Consider the following 22194-nt stretch of genomic DNA (forward strand, 5'->3'; position numbering starts at 1 on the left):
AGCTCTGCTGCAATAATTCAGAATTTTATCCTCTGACTAGGCTTTCTGAATTATGTAATGCAGCCACTAAAACTTTTATGCCTCCAGATTTCAACATTTCTGGCCAAATTTTATCTACTCCAGTTGCCTTTCCACATTTCAGGTTTTTGATGACTTTTTCTACTTCAAGAATGGATATGTATTCCTGACTGCATTCCTGTGGAAGTTTTTTTCCCATCATGCTAACATTGTTCTTTTCATTTAGCAGACTTTCAAAGTAATTATTCCAGACATCTGGAATATCTTTATCTTTAGTTTTCATGTCACCTTTTATCATCTGTGATTCCTTTTACAGTATTTCTTCCCTTCATAAGTTTTTTTCAATAGCCACAAAAATATTTTGCCACTGTCCTGATATTTATTTTCTATGTTCTTACCAAAATCTTCCCATGATATTATTTAGCAACTTTTACAAATTGCTTCACTTTCTTACATTTTTCTCTGCATTCTCTAAGAGCACAAGCTGACTTACTTGCCAGGAACTTTCAAGTATGCTTTCTTATTTTCCTCAACCACCCCTTTAACTTCCTGGGTTCACCATGTAGTTCTGATTTTTCTATCCTTGCACACAATCTCATCACATGCCTCTCTGGCTGAATCAATTGATGTTTTCTTCAGGGCTTTGCATTGAATATCCACGGTTTGGTTCTTGTTTTCAAATTCTTTTATTTTTTCTTCAATGATGTTTGTGTATTTCAGTCTACAGTTCATCTCTGAAAGCTACTCAACCTTGATTCCTTTTAAAACTTTCTTACACATTCTTCTTTTCAATATGAAAATTCAATTTTATCCCACTCAAAACTAATTAGTGATTTATTACCAGTCAAAAATTTTAAGTACCCAATTATCATGATCAAAAATTAATTTTCTTTGCCATCTTGAAACTCCACTTTAATCAACAGACATGAATCCAACCTTCAATTTGGAGTGATGGAGGTTTAAAAATACATATCAATTTTTTAAAATATCTTAGCTAATATAATTTACTACAAGTTTTTTTAATCATTTTTAATCTGTGTTTTAATTCAAGAATACATAAAGATAGGGTTTTTTGTATATTTAAATGAAAATTCAGAATTTTTTTTGGTCCTAATTTCCTGGTGGGGAAGAGAAGAGTGAAGAATTGCCAATGTTAATCAATACATCCTCAGCAGTTAAACATCTTACTCATGCTATTAACTGATAGTTTCATACTATTAATCAATGCCATACATCATTTTATTTCACTTTAGTCTAGATTCCTTAATAGACACTCATCAAGTTCCTCCCTTAATATATTCATGTTTAATTATCCTGCAAATGATGCCATCTGTTCATGCTCCTAATTTTTTTTTTTGGCTATTTATTTCTACTCCAATTCTCTGATCAATAAGTTATGCTGCATTGGTTTGAACACCGTCTTGTACAGAACTTATTTAGTATTTTGGGTAATTTCTCTCTTATTCCATATAAATTTATTCAAGTGAGTCTGACCATAGCATACCAGATTTATTCTCTATTTCCATATTTAATTTGATATCTTCATTAAAATTGTGCCTAAATAGTTGAAATATTTTACTTTCTTCAAAGGTTTTCCATTAAAAATAAAATTAACGTACACTTGGTCATCAACTTACGTTCTAGATGACAGGTCGTAAGTCGATTTGGTCGTATGTCGGCCATATATTTATTAACAGTATTCTTTAACCTTTCTAATCTTTTTATCATATCATATTCTTTAATCTTTCTAATCTTTTTATAATTTATTTTTATAATCTTTTACATTTATAATTATGTATACTGTACATAATGTGAAAAATAATACTGCACATACTGTACTGTAAACACAAAAATACAATCTAAAATTAATGTAAAAATTAATACAAATGAAATTTACAAAATCAATTTTTAATCTTTGCTTGTGCTGGGTTGTGGATCATCAGGGTCATGTTCTTGGATTGAGGTAGGAGATGGGCTCTTGATGAGGAACATGCTGAGCTTTGTTTGAACAGTTTGTTTCTTTTTTTCTTCATATATCTCACGATAACAACGCACAGCATTTTGAATGATACGTTCAACCTTTGTAAATCGTTTGACATTAGGGTCCATTGCTTCGAAACTGGCGAGAGCTTTATTCAGTTGTGAAAATGATCTGATAAACTCTTTGCAGTGAATTTCTTTTCTGGCTCCTCTTCTTCCTCTCTCGCTTTTTCTTCTGACACTCTCTGTGCTTCCAATTCAATGAACTCTTCATCCAAAAGTTCTTTTATTTCACAATCTAGCAACTCCTCTATGTCTTCTATTTCACATTCTAATTTAAGATTTTTTGCAAGTTTAACTATTTTTTCTGTAATCACTTCAAGTTCCTCTCCTTTTTCAAATCCTTCAAATGTATTCGCATAACATTTTAGACACTTTTCCAAATTCCTGACATACAATTCTTTGTTACACATTCCCATGCGGTCGAAATATTCTTGATATACTGAAGAATGTTGTACTGCTTCCAAAAGTCTCGCAAAGATAAATCAGCATCAGAATCTATCACTTCGATGGCTTGTGTGAATGTCATTCTGAGGGAGTGAGCCTTGAATGCTGAAATAGCACCCTGATCCATAGATTGAATGAGAGCGGTGATGTTAGGTGGCATAAAAACCACTCTCCATAATCAATAAAATCTTGAAAGGGATACCTCTCTCCGCATAATATTCACGAGCCTGGGGAATAAAGCAGTTCACGAACTAGTCTTCGAACAGTGCTTGAGTCATCCAAGCTTTAGGGTTTGAATGGTAGTAAATGGGCAGTGTGTGCTTGTTGATGTGCTTAAATGCACGAGGGTTTTCTGAACGATAAATGAGAAAAGGCTTTAGCTTAAAACCTGCAGCTTTCCCACCAAGCAACAAATTCAACCGATCCTTAAAAGCTTTGAATCCTGGTATCCTTTTTGCTTCTTGGTGTATGTACGTACGATTAGGCATGCGTTTCCATTAGCCAGTTTCATCTACGTTAAATATTTGTTCCGGTAGATAACCTTCTTCTTTGATTAAAGAGTCGAAACTATCAACGAATTTTGGGCTTCATCTTCATCTGCACTTCCTGCGACACGTACATTATGCAAAGCAAATCTTTTTTTAAAATGCTTAAACCATCCAGTACTAGCCTGAAAATCTTCTGCATAATCGTCTCCGGCACGTGATTTTAAACTCTGAAACAGACTTCTAGCCTTCGCTTACACTGTGCAAAAGCTCATGGGTGAATTTTTCTGTATTAAATCTTCCATCCACATAAACAACAATTTCTCCATTTCATGGATGGGTCCCTGTCATTGTTTGGTTAAAATTGTAGACTTCATAGGTGTGGAACCTTTCACAGCTTCCCGAATTCTTTCTTTGTCCTTAAGTATCGTCGATACCGTGGAATGCGATAACTTCAAGTCACGAGCTATCATATTCACTTTCTTTCCGCCTTCATACTTCTGGATAACTTTCATTTTACACTCTAAATCAATAGTTTTCCTTGACTTCTTAGCTGGCGTATCTGTAGATGAAGGCATTTTCCTTTTACTAGACATTTTATAGGTAGTATTTCAGTAGAATTTTAATTAATACACCACATGCAACAGATGCTTGAGAGTGACTGAGTGTATGTGAGAGATAGTTATCGAATGCGGGTTATCGTACGATAACTATCGTATCCCACAGTTATCGTACGCGCAGCTGCCTGATTTATTATTAATTAATTTATTTATTTTCTTTTTTTTGTGTGGTCGTAAATCGACGACCAGGTGTATTAATATTCCTACCTATTATTTTTATTTGCTGTAACAATAATGACTGCCAAATTTCTTATTCAATTTAAGATATAGAATCCTAAAGAATCTCCACTTCTCATGGTGCATGCTGTGAAGTATCTACCTGGATAATGAACAAGTGTGGATGGGTTGGCAATTTTGGATTTAGCTGACCCAAATTGTATTCCTATTAGCTTAAACCATAATACAAAATGATAGTACAACACAACATGACAGAATTGCATGCTGGCTGGGGCATCACCCAGTTGAACAAAGTTCCATTGTTTTCATCAGGGAACCAGAGAGAACAACAAAATAGTAAGCTATTGGAACAAATACCAGCTCAGTGTCAGAGTTCAAAATTAGCACCATCAACATAAGCATCAATGAAAAAGAAATGGAATTAGCAGAAGAACAAGATAAGTGTCAGATCGACAATAATAGGTGTTATTGAAAGAAAGAAGACAATGTTAAATTGTGAAACTATGTTGTGTAATTTATTTTTTTTTCATTCACATTTAACATTGCTTATTATGTATTAATCATGATTTGTATAAAAATTATTTATTATTCCTTAATTTAGGATTACTATTTAAATATTTATTCTAAACTTAACCTACTATTAATTTGTTAAGCAATAATATGTGCAGAATTTATAATAACTAAAATATATATATGATGTAACGAAAAGTATTATTATAATTAATTCTATACGTAATGAAAAAGCTGATTAAGTAGCTCAAATATTCTGTTTATTCTTATTTGTGAAAATTTAACGTTATGTAATCACTCATGTAGTAGTAGAGCATTGTATTACATTAGCGAAATGTTTGCGTTTATTTGTTGTCATGGAGACGCATGAAATAAACAAGCACGAGTCGAATAGAGCATGACCTTCGGACTGAAAGGAGAGGAAAGATATTATATATAGAGAAGATTTTTAATTAGAGAGGAGAGGAAGTTTTTGCGGAGCGGGAAGGAAGGTAGGATACAAGCAAAGGAAGTGGAAGAAAATTATAAGTTCTCTAGGGCATAGATTCATGAGAATAGAGTTTTGAAATGAGCCAAAACATAGTGAATTATATACTTAGCTGCAAGTGAAGTCAGCTGTGTTGTATAAGAAAATTAATGCCATATCCGGATAAATAAAGAACTGGACATTCAATGAAAAATTCTGATTAGTTCCAGTTAGTCTAGGATTACGTCTTAATTCTATGTTGCCCTGAGAAGAATTATATTGAAATTAACTAGTTTGAGAAAAGTAAACAAGAAAAGATATCAGTGCCTTATTGATGTGTTTTTTTTTTTTGAGTAGTGAAGCGCAATTGACAGTAGTTCAGTTAAATCGTTGGAGAATTTTTATTAATGTGTTCCGCTAACGTAAATAAGTTAATTCATAAGTGTGCTCATAATTAATTGATGTATTGAAGATTGTATCTGGTAAGAGTAGTCATATTTGTCTGTTTATTCTAACATTAACATATCTTCGAAGTTCAAAGTCCGAAATAAGATTGCTTGGAATATTGTCCACCTTGATTAGTGCTTCCTGTGAATTTAAACATTAAATACAGCTGATAGATATGTGGAGACTGATTAAATAAGAAGTTTCGTTTTATTAACTTGAGTTAAGAAAGCTTGTGATTTTGAAGCTGTGAATTGCATGTGAAAGTTTAGAACATTGAATTGGCATGAGTGACTTAGCAAGATGTATTAAGTTAATTGCATTGTTTCATTTTAAAGCAGAATTCTTGTATTTGTTATATATATCATATATTAAATGTTTTATTTTGTTAATCTAAATATTGTGTTTGCCTGAATTCCTTTTTATTGCACCGTTCATAAATATTCGAATCTTGCAGGAACCCCAAGTGGAATAGTAAATAATTCGGCCTAAATAAATGAGGAGACTGCTAACTTAATTAAAAATTGATCCTACTATTTTATATAGATTAATCTAAGAATAGGGTGGCGCAGTATAATTATAAATTTCCCTACTTTTGGATCTGTGATCAATTTGCAATTAGTTGTTTTATTGATAAGAGTGACTTGAACCAAGATGGCGGATTTAGAACATAACATAAAAATAGAACGTCACGACAACAACATGTGAGACCTTTCTAAGCAACAAATACAAGATGTTATATTCAGAAAACAATCAGGTAAAAGGAGGAGTAGCTCTAGTATTCCACAATAAATAAACAGATAATCTCCTTGAATGGCAGGCAATATTAAGAGTGATGTGGGCAAATATTAGAAAGGGGAACTGGACAATGATACTTATTTGTGCCTATGTTTCAGAGAAGGTTACACTAAAGAAGTGGAGGAATTTTAAATTTGAAGGCATTAGAGAAGGCAGTTGATATACGAAAAAGGAAATAATCTTTGTTGGAGATCTAAACAGCACAGTACAAAACGATTACCAGCTATATAGAAATATTCTGGAGAAAATTTGAAGAAAAGAGCAAAGTAATAATAATAATAATGGTAAGTATCTGGTGGATTTCTGTAAAAGGACATGGACTAGTTATTACATGTTCCAACAATAAAAATGTTTACAAATTCACATAGAGAAGATGCAAATAAAATAAATCGCAGCAACTATATCATTGTTGATAGTGATGAAATTCTTTTCAGAATTTCATACTGAAAAGAAGGATATATAAGAAAATTTTAAACTGAAACAAAGTCTAACAGCTTTCAGATGTGAACATTAGATTAAAATATACAACCATTATTCAAAAAAAAAATGAAAGAGTTTAAAAACAAGAACCAAACCTTGGATTTGGTTCTTGTTTTTAAACTCTTTGGCAAAAGTTTAAAAAGTAAAGTTTTCGGTGGCAAACCATAAATAAAACTGATTGATTCAGCCAGAGAGTATGAGGTAAGGTTGTATGCAAGGACAGAAAAATCAGAACTCTGTGGTGAATTTGGGAAGTGAAAGAGGTAGACAATGAAGAGAAAAAAGTGTATTGAAAGTAAGTCAGCTTGTGTTCTTAGAGAATAAAGAGAAAAATGTAAGAAATGAAGCATGTTGTTTCATTTCTTAGATGTTTCCATGTGCTCCTTGAACTGCTTTGGCTATGTCGATGATTTTGTTTGTATAGAGCTGTTGTTCAGGATTAGGATCTATTTCTTGCAAGGCTGCAGTAATTGCTGGACAAGTAAAGATGTGAGTGGGTGTCAGTTCAGTATTGGGACAGTTGTTGCAGTTTCTATATGTTCTCGTATCATCTGTATTGATCTTCATTTCTCTATAATGTCCTGTTCATAGTTTTGCTATCGTGGTGGAGGTCTTTCTGTCGGCATTGATTTCAGGAATTTGATGTTGTATCACTGATTTCAGTGGAATTAGTTTAGCTTTTGCTAGTGCATTAGCATCAGCAAGAGTTATCTTGTGAGTTTCTTGGTTGAGTTCTCTGGCCTCTTTTGTTAATTTATCAGCTGCTTCATTGTAATCAATGCCTACATGAGCAGGAATCAATCGTAAAATGCAACTTTTTCCTAAACACTTTAGTCGATTTAAGAGTTAATGGATGTCTTGTGTGAGTTTGGTATTGCCATTTTTGATTGCCTCCATAGCTGATCTTGAGTCACTAAATTATAATTCCCTCAGATTGTTGAGATGATGATAATTTTAAGTAGGCATTAAGTGCTTTCTTTATTGCATAAAGTTCGCTGGTAAAATTGGAAGCAATTCTCCCAGATTCAACTTTTATTGCAAGTTTTTCACCTTTCAGGAGTAGAAGAATACCAGCGCCTCCATTAATCATATTGGTGTCTGACGATCCATTGGTATAGCAAATAACCTGTTTGGAAGCATGATGTAAAACTAGCTAAACAAAAGTCGTGGAAAGATTTTGATAAGAACATAGAAATAAATATCAGAAAGGCAGCAAAGTATTTGGAGGTTATTGAAAGAGTTTAAAAATTAATGAAAAAAGTACTGCAAAAGGAATCAGAGATGATCAAGGTGACATGAACTCTAAAGCTAACGATATTCTAGATGTCTGGAGTAATTAATTTGAAAGACTGCTAAATGAAACATAAATATGCAGTGGTAGTACAGGGTAGAAAACACTCAACAGGAATGCATCAGGAATAAATATCGATACATGTCGTAGAAAAAGTCATCAAATACCCAAAATATGGAAAGGCAACTGGAGTAGACATTCGATAAAAAATGTTCAAATATGTAGGTATAAATGTTTTACAATGGCTACACTACATAATTCAGAAGATCTAGTCAGAGGATCAAATTTCAGATATATTGGAATAGAGCTATCATAGTACCCATCTATAAAAAGGAAATAAAACTGAATGTGAGAATTACAGAAGAATTTGGCTACTAAGAGATTCTTCCTGTAAGATTTATGCAAGTATAACTGAGAAAAAGTTAAGAATAAATTTAAATAAATTTAAATTGATTTAAATTTCCTATTGACACAATTGCTTCCCAATTCAGTTGCAGAGTGAAACAAAGTGAAAGAGGCAGCGAAGAAGAATGAGCATGGGAACTGAGATACTCTAGTGATCATTATTTTCTGTCAGAAATCATGTTGTCATTACATTAGGTCCACTATTTATATATACAATATATTTTATAAATAAATTTTATATGTACAATATTCAGAATATAAATGGAAGAAGGAACTATTTGTGATACACCTCCAAATTAAAAAATTAGAATAATCAAAGAAAATATGTTGAATGATTTGCAGTTCTAATTTATTGCATAGAAAATAATTATTATCAAATATGAATTAACATAATCTAAGTCAACATACTTTGTAGATTCACTCAAATTGTAAAATAAATTACCTTTGTTGGAGATCTAAACTCTAATTTACTTCAACATAACTCTCATTTTTTCCCAACATTAAAGTTAAAAAATCTGATGTGAGATATATATGTGGGGATTTTTGGAAACTAAAGTTTTTCAGAAAAAAATAAATTGGCATTTACAATTAAATTCTTAGCATTCAATAAAATTATAATTGCTCACCTTATTTATAAAATTAATGTATTTAAATTTTAATTATCAAAGTTATTTATGCAATTGGCTGCTCACCTTCATCACCAATATATTTGAATCTTTAGCGATAATTCTGATTCTGTAATTAACTTAAAAGACAGTTTCATTCTTGGTCCTTTTATCATTTCGGAATCGTAAGATCTTTGAGTTTAAAAGCAGCACTGTAACTTGAAAGTTTCTCCATATTTCAAGCAAAAATTACCAGCAATTTACAAGACTTGAGATACGTAATGAACAGTCCTTCACGAATAACTAATGAGAAGTGAAAGCAGAGCATGAAACAGACAGCAATGGTAGGCCAGTAGAGATAGAGCAGCTATGAAGATGTGCATATGATTGGTGCAGTATAAACAAAAGGTTGCACAACTCAACAACAAAGGTAAGCCGACAATTGTTGAGTTGAAATTAAAATTTCAAAACACCTGAAACTGGCATAACAACAACAACATTCACTATATATTTCTTAGTTTTAACACATTCACATCGGGGGTGGTGTTTTGCCTGTTTATTGTTCCGACGGGACTTCTCATTATGTTCTGCGTTGCACAGGTGGGCTCAACTGACACAAAGTTTCAACATTTCAGTTGAATTTTATTACTGCTTGTTTGTGTGCCACTTCTGCGTCGGACTGGCAGGCAGACTCGTGCACACATTAAATGGCATGTTAGTTTCAATTTGCTGGTAGAATTTTATTCGAAGCTAGCCTTTGTGATCTGTCTTAATAACATCGAAAATTTCAAATGCAATCAAACAGTAATTCATGTAATTTAAAATTTGGACAAATGTTTTGACAATAGTTTTAAGTTAGATACTGTGTTTGGCAGTACAACATATGGTTTTGCTTGAGTCTATATAGCATAATTTCTGTGGGAGGAGACATCTAATTCATTAGTTAGTGCCATTTATTCTCACCTGTCTCTAATTGCAATATTTGTTGACAAATATATATACAGACTGCAAATATCTCTGTACTTTATTCAGTGATACAATAAAATTACTTGTTTTTTCTTCTGTCTGCAGCATAGTGGCTTTTGGGAGGATGTGGTGTTTACCTCAGTGAGCAAGTTACTATTGGCCCAATGTGAACATGTTTAAACTTTTTTTTCGTGTGCGAGGTAAATGCGAAACTTTTTTTTTCGTAAAGTAAAATCAGAGGCCCGAGTTATATTTGAATAAATATGTATAAGAAAACTGTTATTTGAAAACATTCACAAAATTAAAAAGTTTTAAAATATTAGAATATTCCAAATTTTTCCCGATTGGTTTTGAGGAAAGCACAGAAATAGCATATATAGATGCGAACTGAGTTTATAGCTAAGGAATTGAAATGTTCTCAAGCAAGTGTGAGCAGAGTATTGAGACAGTATTCTAATAACCAGAGTTTTCAAAATAATTGCTGCAATAGCAGTCAAAAGATAATATCTACATCAAGAGATGAGAGGGGATTGAAGAATATTGTGAAGAACTGCTTCCGAGTGTAAGTGCAATTTCAGAGGAGACGGAAAGAACTAGGTGTGAATGGTCTAAATCTATTATGTTGAGACAACTTCACAAATTGGGTTTTAAATCAATGTGTGCATAAGATGAAGCCGCCTATGACTTCCAAGCAAAAGGCAGCTAGAGTGCAATGGTGTAAGAAAAGACTGTTGTGGGGTCAAGAGGGCTAGTAAAAGGTACTTTTTAGCAATAAATGTATGTTTTGTGTGTCCTGTGGTCATCAAGGGATATGTGTTTGGCTCTTAAAGCAAACAAGCATTTGATAAAGAATGCATGAAACATTTGGTGAAATTTGCAACCTAAGCCATGGTATGGGATGTATGACTGCAGAGGATCCAGGTAGGCTGTGTATTGTCTACGAAAGAGTCAATTCCAAAGTGTACGAAGAAATTCTTGAGCACTTTATGTTGCCAGTATTGGAAGATTTATGTGATGGTTATTTCCTTTTTCAGCAAGATTCAGCTTCTTGTCACACTTCCAAGACCACTACTAGATGGCTCAAAGAAAGGCAAATCAAGTAATTCCTTGGTTGGCAAACTCACTAGATTTAAACCTCATTGAGAATTTGTGGGGAATTATGAAGAAAAGTCTTCAAGAAAGAAATTGCCCAAAAATGAACTTGTTCCTAGTCTGCAGACCATATGGGCATGTTTGATCAAAAAGACTGAACCATAGTAATAATATGCCCAACCATTTATGAACAGTAATAAAAGGAAAGGGGACAAACAGATTATTTATACAAACAGATAAACAGATTATAAGGAGACAAACTAATTATCATGTTATTTCCTTTGACTGTAATTTCTGTGCATTTATTTTCACATTATTCTAATATTTTGAATCATGTTAAAAATTATTCTAATTTTGTGAATCTTTTAAAATAACAGTTTTCTTATAATTTATATTACATTTTTATTGTTTACAGGGTAATCTACAAAGTACATAGATTTAGATGATGCTAATTCATATTTGGTAATAATTATTTTCTATGCAATAAATTAGAATTGCAAATCATTCAACACATTTTCTTTGATTATTCTAATTTTTTGATTCAGAGGTATACTAGTTGCTGGTGAAACTTTTTTTTTTAAGTATTTAGCCTTGTATAAGTAAATTTATAATTCATTTTTTAATTATACACTCTGTCGTGTAATAGCCGAGTGTTTATTTTATAATTAAATATTAGGGAATCACAACAGATGCTGCTACATCTACCAGAGTACCTGACAAAAAAGTGAATGAGTAACCAGACACTTGAAAATTACTACTTTAAAAAAAAAAAAAAAATGACCTTCAAGCCCACGACTAAAAAGAGCTCACTCTCGATGAACATACATACTAATCAAATCACACTCATTGAAAACAGTACTGAATTACTAGATTTTAAAAAAAAAAAGACCCTCCATAGCTCAGTCAGTATTGATGCCCTTTGATTGAAAAGACCTGGGTTTGAATCCTGTCTAGGATGTGAAGAACCTTTATCAGGGCTTTTCAAGTGAAGGATGGGTTAGCTGGTCTGATACAGAGGTGGGAGGGTTTTCCTCCCAGAAACTTGGGCTTTTTATCCCATCAAAGAGGCACATCAACCAGAACATGCAATTTATAGCCATAGAAGACCATGACAATAGGATTAATTGCTCTATCATAAGCAGTAATCAGGGTTTTCTCAGGTGTAAGTTACTTGGTCACGTTTTGGGCCAAGTAGCCTGTCATGACCAAGTAACTTAACATCTGAGAGAACCCTGATTACTGCTTATGACAGAGCAATTAATCCTGTTAGCATGGTCTTCTATGATGGTAAACTGCATGTGTTTCATACAAGTGTACTTGAATGAAAAAATAATTGAGGAATTAAGCAAATTTGAGTAAGTGAGATCCATCATTAATATGAAGAACTGCTGTTCAGAAGAAATCAGAAGATTAGGAATAGCTAAAGGCCAAAGATATCTAAAATCTGGAAGGATAGATATATCCACAGGAGCAAAGCTGAAGATTCTGGATGCAGATGTTTTTCAATAGTGACTTATAGACATGAAACTTGGAACCTAAAGAAGTCTGATAATAAAAGGATAACTGCTTTTGAGATGTAGTGTTACAGGAGATCGCTAAGGATCTCATATACTGAGAGGTAAACAAATCAATGAGTGTTAGAAATTATTGGTAGAACTTTAAGACTCCTTAAGGGTATTGATAGAATGGAAGGATTTCTCAAAACAGTAATAGAAGATAAATTTAAAAGAGGTGAAACCACTTGAAAAACATACAAATAGAACATCTGGTGAGGATTGGTGGGCACATCACTGAGGAGCAGAGTGACCATATGGCATCTGATGATGTCAAATGAATCTATGGATGGGTATGACTACAAAAGATAATATTTTAATCATAGGTTTATTTCAAATAAAAGTAAATGCACAAAAATGTGTGAAAAAGTATGTATTTATTTATTTATTTTTCTTTTTCTCTTGAGAGTTAGGGCTCATTGACTCACCATGGTCAAGCAAACTGTATAAGAGGATGACTAACTCACTTTCAACTGAAAAAGAGGATGACTAACTCACTTTCAACTGAAAAACGCTGATCAAGGTTCTTCATATCCTAAATGGGCATAAGTCTTTCCAACCAAGGGGCATTATCAAAACCGAGTGAATTACTGTAGATCTTGTAATTTATTTTTTGAAAAAACAGTACATCAGTAGCAAAGTTTGAACTGAGTTAGTATTTTTTTTCTCTTCTTCTCATACATTTTTCTGTAGCAACTAACATGATTCTCCAGATTTCGGTGGACTTGCAAGCTTTGTTCGATTGGGATCATCATTCATAATTTGCTACAAGTTTCAAAAGTGTAAAATATTTAGTGATGTTATTTTAAGGGCAAACTTCTTCGGCAGTTCATTTTTATCTGATTCAGAACTGTTCTCTTCTTCAAATGTAGGCAGTTGTTCTAAATCATTATGATCTGAGTTCAATATGAGATTCAAGCAATTCATGAACATTTGTAGTATCTAATTCACTTAAATCTAGTTCTCATCCGACATCAGTTATTTCTTCAATAAGTTCAGCACCAGTTAGAAAGTCAAATTATTTACACAATGCAGCATAATATATTTCCATACAGCTCTCATTGGTAATTGCCACCAAATCATGACTCAAGATTTTCAATGCCATCCTTTATATTTCTCACAAAATTATACAAATGAAAGCACACTGTCCCCTGTTGTAGCTTCAGTTCAATTTTTTGCTTGTGCAAAAATACTTCAATAGTAAACCTTAAAAATTGAGTATCATGGACATACTGCATTATGTCATATTCAGGTATAAATATTGCCTTGACACACAAGTCACTAAATCAAGTATACTGTGATACCCAGGGCATTATGCAAAATCAATTAAGGCTTTAAAATCTTTCATTTAGCAACAATAATTTTACATCATCATCAAATTCCCGTCACGTACTCTCAAGCGGTGTAAAGGATATGATAGTACTACATGAAAAATTTACATCATTACTAACTTCCTATCTACAATTTTCTTCCAGATCAGTCTGTTACTTGTTCAGACTCCAAACTCTTTCATTTTTTCTTCAATAATCTTTGTGTATTTTAGTCTACAGTTCACATCTGAGAGCAGCTCAACTTTAATTTGCTTTAAAACTTTCTTACATGTTATTCTTTTCAATATGAAATTCAATTTTATCCTGCTTGTAACTAAATAGTGATCACTTCCAATTTCAAATCCTCTATATACTCTGGTGTCCTGCGCAAGGGAGAAAACATCATTATCAACAATAACATAGTCAATGAGACATTTCTTATTTCTTTCATCTTCTCTCCATGTGAATTTGTGCACATTTTTATGTTGGAACATGGTGTTAGTAATAACCAGTCCATGTCCTGAGCAGAAATCCAACAGGTATTTGCCATTATTATTAGCTTTGCTCTTTTCCCCAAATTTTCCCAAAACATATTTGTATGTCTGACAATCACTTCCTACTCTGCTATTTAGATCCACTTTTCCTTTTTCATTGTATCAGTAGCTTTCTCTAGAGCCTCAAAAAATTCCTCCACTTCTCCCTTAGTAGACCTTTCTGTGGGACCATAGGCACAAATAAGTATCATTGTCCAGTTCCCCATTCTGATATTTGCCCACATCGCTCTACTTAATACTGCCTGTCATTCAACAAGATTAGCCTCGTATTTAGTGTTGAATACAATGGATACTTCTTCTTTTCCTTGATTGTCATTGCCTGATTATAACATTTTGCATTTATTGCTCAGAAAGATCTCACCAGTTTTTGCCTTTTTTGTTCCAGTCACCTCTATTATATCCATCTGGTACTTATCCAGTTCCTCAGGTAGCTCCATTTCTTTGCCATTCAGGCTTCTTATGTTGATAGTACCGATCTTTAACTCTGGTGATGTTGAGTTGGGGGGGGGGGGGTGCTTTCAGATTTGTTCCAGTAGCTGACTTTTCGCTGTTCGGCCTGGTTCCCTGGCAAAAACAATGGGGGGGGGCATTGTTTAACCGGGTGACGCCCCAGCCGGTATGAAATTTTGTCATGTTGTACCATCATATTTGTATATTGGTTTAAGCCAATAAGAATACAATTTGGTCGGCAAAATCCCAAATTGCCAGCCCATCCTCGTTCGTTCAGTATCCACATAGATACCCAACAGGGTGCACCATAAGAAGGTGAGGATTGGACATTCTACATTCAATTTTCAAATTTATCATCCATGCCTTTTTTTTACTAGCACAACTTAAAGGCTATAACCAGCAATCATTATAATGCACACCAAATTACGCAATAATTTGGAGTGCTAATCATAATAATTGCTGGTAATAGCCTTTAAGAGCCATGAGGATCCATGAATGATGCCTAAGCAGTGGTTACAATTTTTTCAAACTTTCTGCAGCATAACTTCATAATAAAAATGTTACACTTTTGTTCCTTCAAATCCAGGTTGAGATTCTTCATCTTGAAGAATTTTAGAAGTTATTCATTTCAAAAACAAGCTAGTTTCATCCACATTAAATATTCATTCAGCACTATAACCTCCTTCCTCCTATTGTCTTCAAAATAGTGGAGAAGCTGAATTAAATAATTTTGGTAAAGAAGCTGCATTATTTAACACAGCTTCTTTACCTATGAAATCACAGATTAACCTGTTGTTATTCAAGCATGAACTGTTTGAATCCAAGATACATTAAAAACTGAACAGGTTCAGTTTTTGAATATTCTTTTAAGTCTTTTAGGCAATTCTGTTCAGTTTTCAAAAAATGTTCAAAACCAGACAGAACTAACTGGTTTTGAAAGCAGTAAAATTTTCTTCAATTGCTTGATTCTCATTTTCTTTTACAGTAGATAGCAAGTTTAATGCTTTCACTTTAATAGTCATGGTACTGAGCAAAATTTGTTTTTGATTAAATCTTCAAACCATACAGACATAATAAGTTCCCTCTGAATCACTGCAATGCATCTATTTATGTGTCTGCATTCCTGCTGAATTTGATGAAAATTTAACCTTTTCCTTATACCTATTTGCTTTGCTCAAATTATCATGTAGTATTAACTCATTTTACTCCCAAGTTTCCATAAATTTTCTCTTTGCTATCACACATTCATTTTTTTATTACTTCTAATTATTTCCCTAAAGTAATCAACTTTGTTTCATCACTGCCATTATTCCCCTCCTCCTTGCTTTTGTCCATAGTTGAGGGTATTACAAAGAATAGTAATTTAAAATAAAATACTGCACAGCAAATAACAGAAAACAATACACAAATATGCTCATGTTAAATTCATCGCCACACTGTTTTCATGCATTTGTGCACTGTCTGAAAATTTTAGTCTACATCTGGTACTATGCTCGGAGTAGGTGAATCAAATTTGATTCCATATTATCTGAAATGTGGTGTCAAATAAAGCACAATAAATCAAAAACCATACTAATGGAGGCAGTGCTATACCTAAAAAAAATAATGTGTACTTCTGGTATTCTCTCACTTCTGAATCATACTATTTTGAATTAACTATTCATGGGAATGATTTTATTCAATGATTTCAAAACTATCAGTAAACAACTATAATACTGATATTTCACTTGAAGCTAAATACACAGTGACATAAAACTAATTGCATAAGAACTTTGTAAAATTCAATTATGTTTGGTTTTAATGAACTATACATAACAAAAATTATTCACTAAATATCAACTTACCAGTACTGAAATGACCAAATGCTGCATTTACAGGCTGTGTAGATGAAAGACCAAATTGTGAAAAAGAAGGAGAACTCATGCTATGGGTAAGACGGCCTGGTCCCATTACATTGGATATGGAGACAAATTGTGTATTATTATGATTAGGAGTCTGAAATGATAATTAGTCAAATTATCATTCGACTATCATTAGTCAAATTATCAAACAGCACATATATACACAGTGAACAATAATAGAAATAATCTAATGCATGTAGAATGCAGTGTGGTTTTAGGCAATCATGCAACATATTTTTATGAGTTAAAAAAATCATTATGTAAGTGATCACAATCAGAACTTCAGATTGCAGGTCAATGCAAAGTACTAAATTATAAATGCTGTTGTAGCAGCATTTATAATTGAACTGATAGTTCAAATTAAGGCCCAATTCTAATACAGCATAGTAGAATTGGGAATTTCATGACCCCGTCATTAAAGTATATACTAAAATAAAATCATGCCTTTTGGGTGTTATTACATTTAAATTACAGCAGAGTGCTATTATTTTTAAATTATCATCATCAGTTGCATCAGTCTTGGGACTGGCAGCTCAGCAGCAATTTCCTCCATTCCACTGTCATTGGCTTTCTTCTAAATCTCCTGGTAACTCCTCAAACCCATGCTGTCTTTGACTTGGTCAAGAAAGCTTTTCCTTGGTCTGCCTCTTCTTCTTTTCCCCTCTATTTTGCCTTCAGTTATTCTTTTCACAAGTCCATCATGTCGAAGTATATGTCCAAACCACCCATCCCTTCTAATTTTGATTGATTTCATTAGAGTTCTTGTTTCGTTCATCACTCTCAGGACTTGTTGGTTTGATTTTTTTTTCTGTCCATTTTATTTTGTTCATGCAGTGCCAGCACCACATTTCAAAAGCCTCCAATTCTTCTTACATCTTCTCTGCCTAGAATCCAGGTTTCACATCCATACAGTGCAATGCTCCATATCAATGTCTTTGCTAATTTTTTTTTCAATCATAGGTTGAGGTTTCCTGTTAAAATGTTTTTCATCTTAGAGAATTGGGCTTTTACATTGTTTATTCTTGATCTTATGTCTTCTCTTGTTCTGCCATCTTCTGTTATTAGGCTTCCTAAATATTTAAAGCTTTTCACTTGTTTTATTTGTTTCCCGCTGATATCTATATGCTCTATATTGATAGGGATTTTGCATGTAACAATGATTTTAGTCTTATCTGTGTTGATTTTCATTTTATATTTTTCAAGGTTATTATTTAGTAATTCTAACATTGTTTTTAATGTTCTTCTGTTTTCTGCTACAAGGGCTATGTCATCAGCAAAGCTTATACACATGACTTGCTCACCATTTATCTTTATGCCACTATTTATTTTATCTTTAGTTTCCTGAATGGCCTTTTCAATATATAAATTAAATAAAAGTGGTGAAAGTATACATCCTTGTCTTACTCCACTCCTTATATTTATTATTTTCTCCTTATCATTGATTTTAATCCGTCCATTTTGATTTTTGTAAATTTGATAAATTATTTTCCTATCCCTCAAATCTATGCCGATATTAGTTAGACAATTTAGGAGTATTTGTTGGTTTACTTTATCAAACGCGTTCTCTAAATCAAGGAAGCAAATGTAAGTATTTTGACTAAGGTCTAATCTTCTCTCTAGTATTGTTCGTAAACAGAGTATTGCCTTTCTTGTTCCTTTATTCTTTCCGAATCCAAATTGGTCTTCATTAAATAGACAATCTATTTTTGAATAATTTTTAGCAGAATTTTGCTAACATGGGATTAAAGCTATTGTTCTAAATTGGCTGCATTTGTTTGCATTATTCTTTTTTGGTATTGGTATTATGGTTGATTTCGTAAACTCCTTTGGTATTTCTCCTCTATCATAGATTTGGGCTATTAATTGATAGAGTAAGGTTTTTGTCTCATCAACTAGATTTTGTAGCAGTTCTATAGGAATATTGTCTACACCTGGACTTTTTCCCTTACTCATTTCGTACAGTGCTTTATCAAATTCTTCTCACATTATTGGGGGTCCTAGATTATCTTCATTTTGATTTTCTATGCTGATATCAACATCAAGTTCGTCGCCATTATAGAGATCTTCAAGATAATTCTTCCATTCCATTAATATATCCTCAGATTCTATTAGTGATTTTCCATTTTCATCTTTGATGGCATTGTTTTTGCTGTTCTTATTAAATTTGAAAGTTAGTTTGTTAATTTCTTTATAGGCTTTCTCTATTTAAATTAAGGGGATATTAAATCCCACATTGTTTTAAAACCGAATAAGAAACTCAAAGATTGGAATCAGAGGGTTTCATGCCGAATATAGTAAACTATAAAAATATCGGAAATTACTAGCGTGAGCTAATACAAGTAGTCCTAGTACGTAGTACAATACCGGGCAACTCGTTGCAAAGGTGAGTAAAGTTCTGATCGCTATTCTTGGTATTTTCCATAATGTAAAAACACATTTCCTAGGAAATGTATGCTGTTATTATATTATGGTGGGAGGTCACTACCCAAACCGGTTTCAGCCTTTTTTGAGGCTTCCATCAGTAAGTAGCTTTTTTTTTTTAAAAAAAAGGCTTCCTCTATGTTTTCTTTTTTAAATAATTCATCTATGTTATTACACTGTTCTTCCAGATATTCTTTTTTGGCTTGTCTACATTTTCTTGTAATTTGATTTTTAAGATATTTGTATTTGGCCACATCTTCTTCTTTAGCAGCATTTTTATATTTTCTTCTTTCATCCATAAAGTCAAGTATTTCATCTGTTATCCAATGTTTTTTTTTCTGCATTTTTAAATAATTGATTTGATGATTCTGTAATTAACTCTTTAATCATATTCCATTGGTTTTCAATATTATTCTGACTATTTATGTTTTCTGGAATGTTATGATCAGTTGCCTCTTGGTATCCTCTCTTTACTTCTTTACTCATTAATTTTTCAAGGTTCCATCTTATTGGTTTCTATCTTTGGATTTGTTTCCTATGTTTCAGTTCTGTTTTCATTAAGACAAGGTTATGGTCACTACTAATGTCGGCACCTGGATAGCTTTTGCAATTTTTTTATTTGGTTTCTGTATCTTTTCTTGAACCAATATATAATCTATTCGATATCTATTTGAATCCCTAGGTGCTTCCCAGGTGTATCTTTTTGGAACTTGAAATAGTGTATTTGCTATAACTAACTGTTTTTGTGTACAAAATTCTATTAATTGCTTTCCTCTTTCATTCCTACGTCCAAGACCAAATCTTCCTGAAACATTATCATGCTCTCTTCTCCCACTAAAGTATTCCAATCTTTAAATTATCAAAAAGAAGTAAATTCATAAGATTAGTGTATTAATGTCTGTTATATGATGTACATTATAATTATATTATAATGTATGTTACATGTATTAATGTCTGTTATTGGACATTTTATGCGTGCAGGAGACAAGGTGGAAGGGGGAAAAGGCGAAGGAACTAGGAGATGGGTATAAATTGTTCTACGCTGGAGCGAATAAAGAGGGAAGAAATGGTGTTGGAATTGTGGTATGTGGCAGAATGAAGGGCAAAGTGCTGGAAGTGAGTAGGAGGAACAACAGGATCATGCGAATGAAACTGGGTCTTGGAGAAGAGCAATTGGTCGTCTTATGTGTATATGCCCCACAAGTCGTTCACAATTGCCAGATCACAATTGATCTGGCAATTGTGAACTCCTTTTTCTGTAAGAGGAAGAGCATTTGATAACATTCAGAAGTGGCAACAATAGTTCACAGATTGACTACATTTTGACTAGAAGAAAACATCTTACGGCAGTAACAAATTGTAATGTAATCCCAACAGATCAGGTGGTGCAGCAACACCAGCTGCTGTGCACAGCCTTTAAAATAAAGTCGAAGATAGGAACCTTTGGAAGTCATGAGAGGAAGAAAATTATGTGGTTTCGCTAAAAAGAAGAGGGTGTGAGGAACCGTTTTAGGGAGAAGGTGTTAGAGAGGATTTCGGATGAACTAGAAAGTGTACAAGACTGGTGGAGACATAATTCCAAAGTAATTCTAAGCTGTGCAATTGAGGTGCTTGGTGAAACATCCAGAAAGATTAGAGAGCAGAAGGAGGGTTGGTGGTGGAATAATAATGTACAAGATGCAGTGACGGCTAAGAGGAAGGCAAAGCAGAAGTGGGACGAGTCAAGAGTGGAAGAGGACAGAGAGAAAAAGCGAGAAGCCAAAAGAGTTGTTGCACACGCAAAGGCCATGGCATATCAAGACCTTTATGATCAATTAGAAACAAAGGAAGGACAGAGAAAGATTTATTGATTGGCAAAATGTAGAAATAAAGCATCAAAGGACGTCGTACATGTGAGGCAGATCAAAGACTCTAAAGGAAGGGTATTAAGGAAAGATGTGTATATAAGAAACAGATGGAGAATATACTTTGAAGGGCTTTTGAATGAAGAAAATGCAAGGACTCACAGAGAAGATGGGGAGCGTAATGAGGGGATGGTGCAGAACATTAGTAGAGTGGAAGTGAAGAAAGCCGTAAAGAGGATGAAGAATGGAAAATCAGTAGGCCCTGACTGGATCCTAGTGGAGGCATGGAAGGCACTAGGGGGAAGAGGGAAGTGATCTGCTGTGGAACCTGTTAATAAAAGTTTGTCAACAGGAAAATATATCCGAGGAATGGAGGGAAAGTACTCTTGTCCCCATCTACAAGAGCAAAGGGGATGCACAAGACTGTAAGCATTACAGAGAAATAAAGTTGATGTCCCACACAATGAAGATCCTAGAGAAGGTTCTTGATGAAAGACTGAGGAAGGAGGTGGAGGTGGACAAAGAAGCAATTTGGCTTCATGCCTGATCAATCGACGACAGATGATGGAAAAGTTTCAAGAGAAGCAAAGGGAGCTACATCTGGTTTTTATTGATCTGGAGAAAGCTTATGATAGAGTGCCAAGGCAAGAAGTCTGGAGGTGTTTGAGGGAGAAGAAGGTACTGGAGAAATATGTCAGGTTGGTGCAGGAGATGTACAGAAATGTGAAGACAAGAGTTCGGACCTGTCTGGGACAGACAGAAAGTTTTCAAGTAACAATTGGCTTGCATCAAGTCTGTTTCTGTTTAATATTGTGATGGAGGTGGTGACGGAGGAGGTGAGAGAAGACATGCCTTGGACAATGTTGTATGCAGATGACATGCCTTGGACAATGTTGTATGCAGATGACATGCCTTGGACAATGTTGTATGCAGATGACATCTTCCTGTGTGCAGATTTAAGAGAAGAAGTGGCAGCTAAACTGGAAAGTTGGAGGAAAGTACTGGAAGTGAGAGGTATGAGACTGAGCAGAGGTAAGACAGAGTATATGTGTGTTGCAAAGTGGATGGAAGCCAGGAGACAGATCTAAGCTGGAAGGAAATGTCATCAGGAAGGTCAGTGACTTTAGATACTTAGGTTCAACAATGAAAGAGGATGGTGAGGCTGAGAAGGAAGTGAGATGCAGGATACAAGCAGGATGGAGGAACTGGAGAGAGAGATGGCTGGAGTACTATGTGATAAGAGGGTACCGATCAATCTTGGAGGTAGTGAAAATGAGAATGCTTAGTGGATGTGCGGTGTGAACAAAAAGGATCGTC

At 33.7% G+C, this 22194-nt stretch overlaps 1 protein-coding gene across 1 annotated transcript in view; it reads right to left on the reverse strand.

Moving 5' to 3' along the window:
* Positions 1-22194, reverse strand: part of PAN3 (Poly(A) specific ribonuclease subunit PAN3) — a 339191-nt gene that overhangs the window by 272984 nt on the left and 44013 nt on the right. The window contains exon 4 of the mRNA XM_090403152.1: positions 16556-16706. Within this exon, the coding sequence (XP_090259278.1) occupies positions 16556-16706 (151 nt within the window). The remainder of the gene's footprint in view (positions 1-16555; positions 16707-22194) is intronic.

The sequence above is a fragment of the Typopeltis vanoorti genome, chromosome 13 (genome assembly GCF_054136105.1).
Source record: "Typopeltis vanoorti isolate ZY-2024b chromosome 13, IOZ_Tvanoo_1.0, whole genome shotgun sequence".
In the NCBI taxonomy this organism is placed as follows: Eukaryota; Metazoa; Arthropoda; class Arachnida; order Uropygi; family Thelyphonidae; genus Typopeltis; species Typopeltis vanoorti.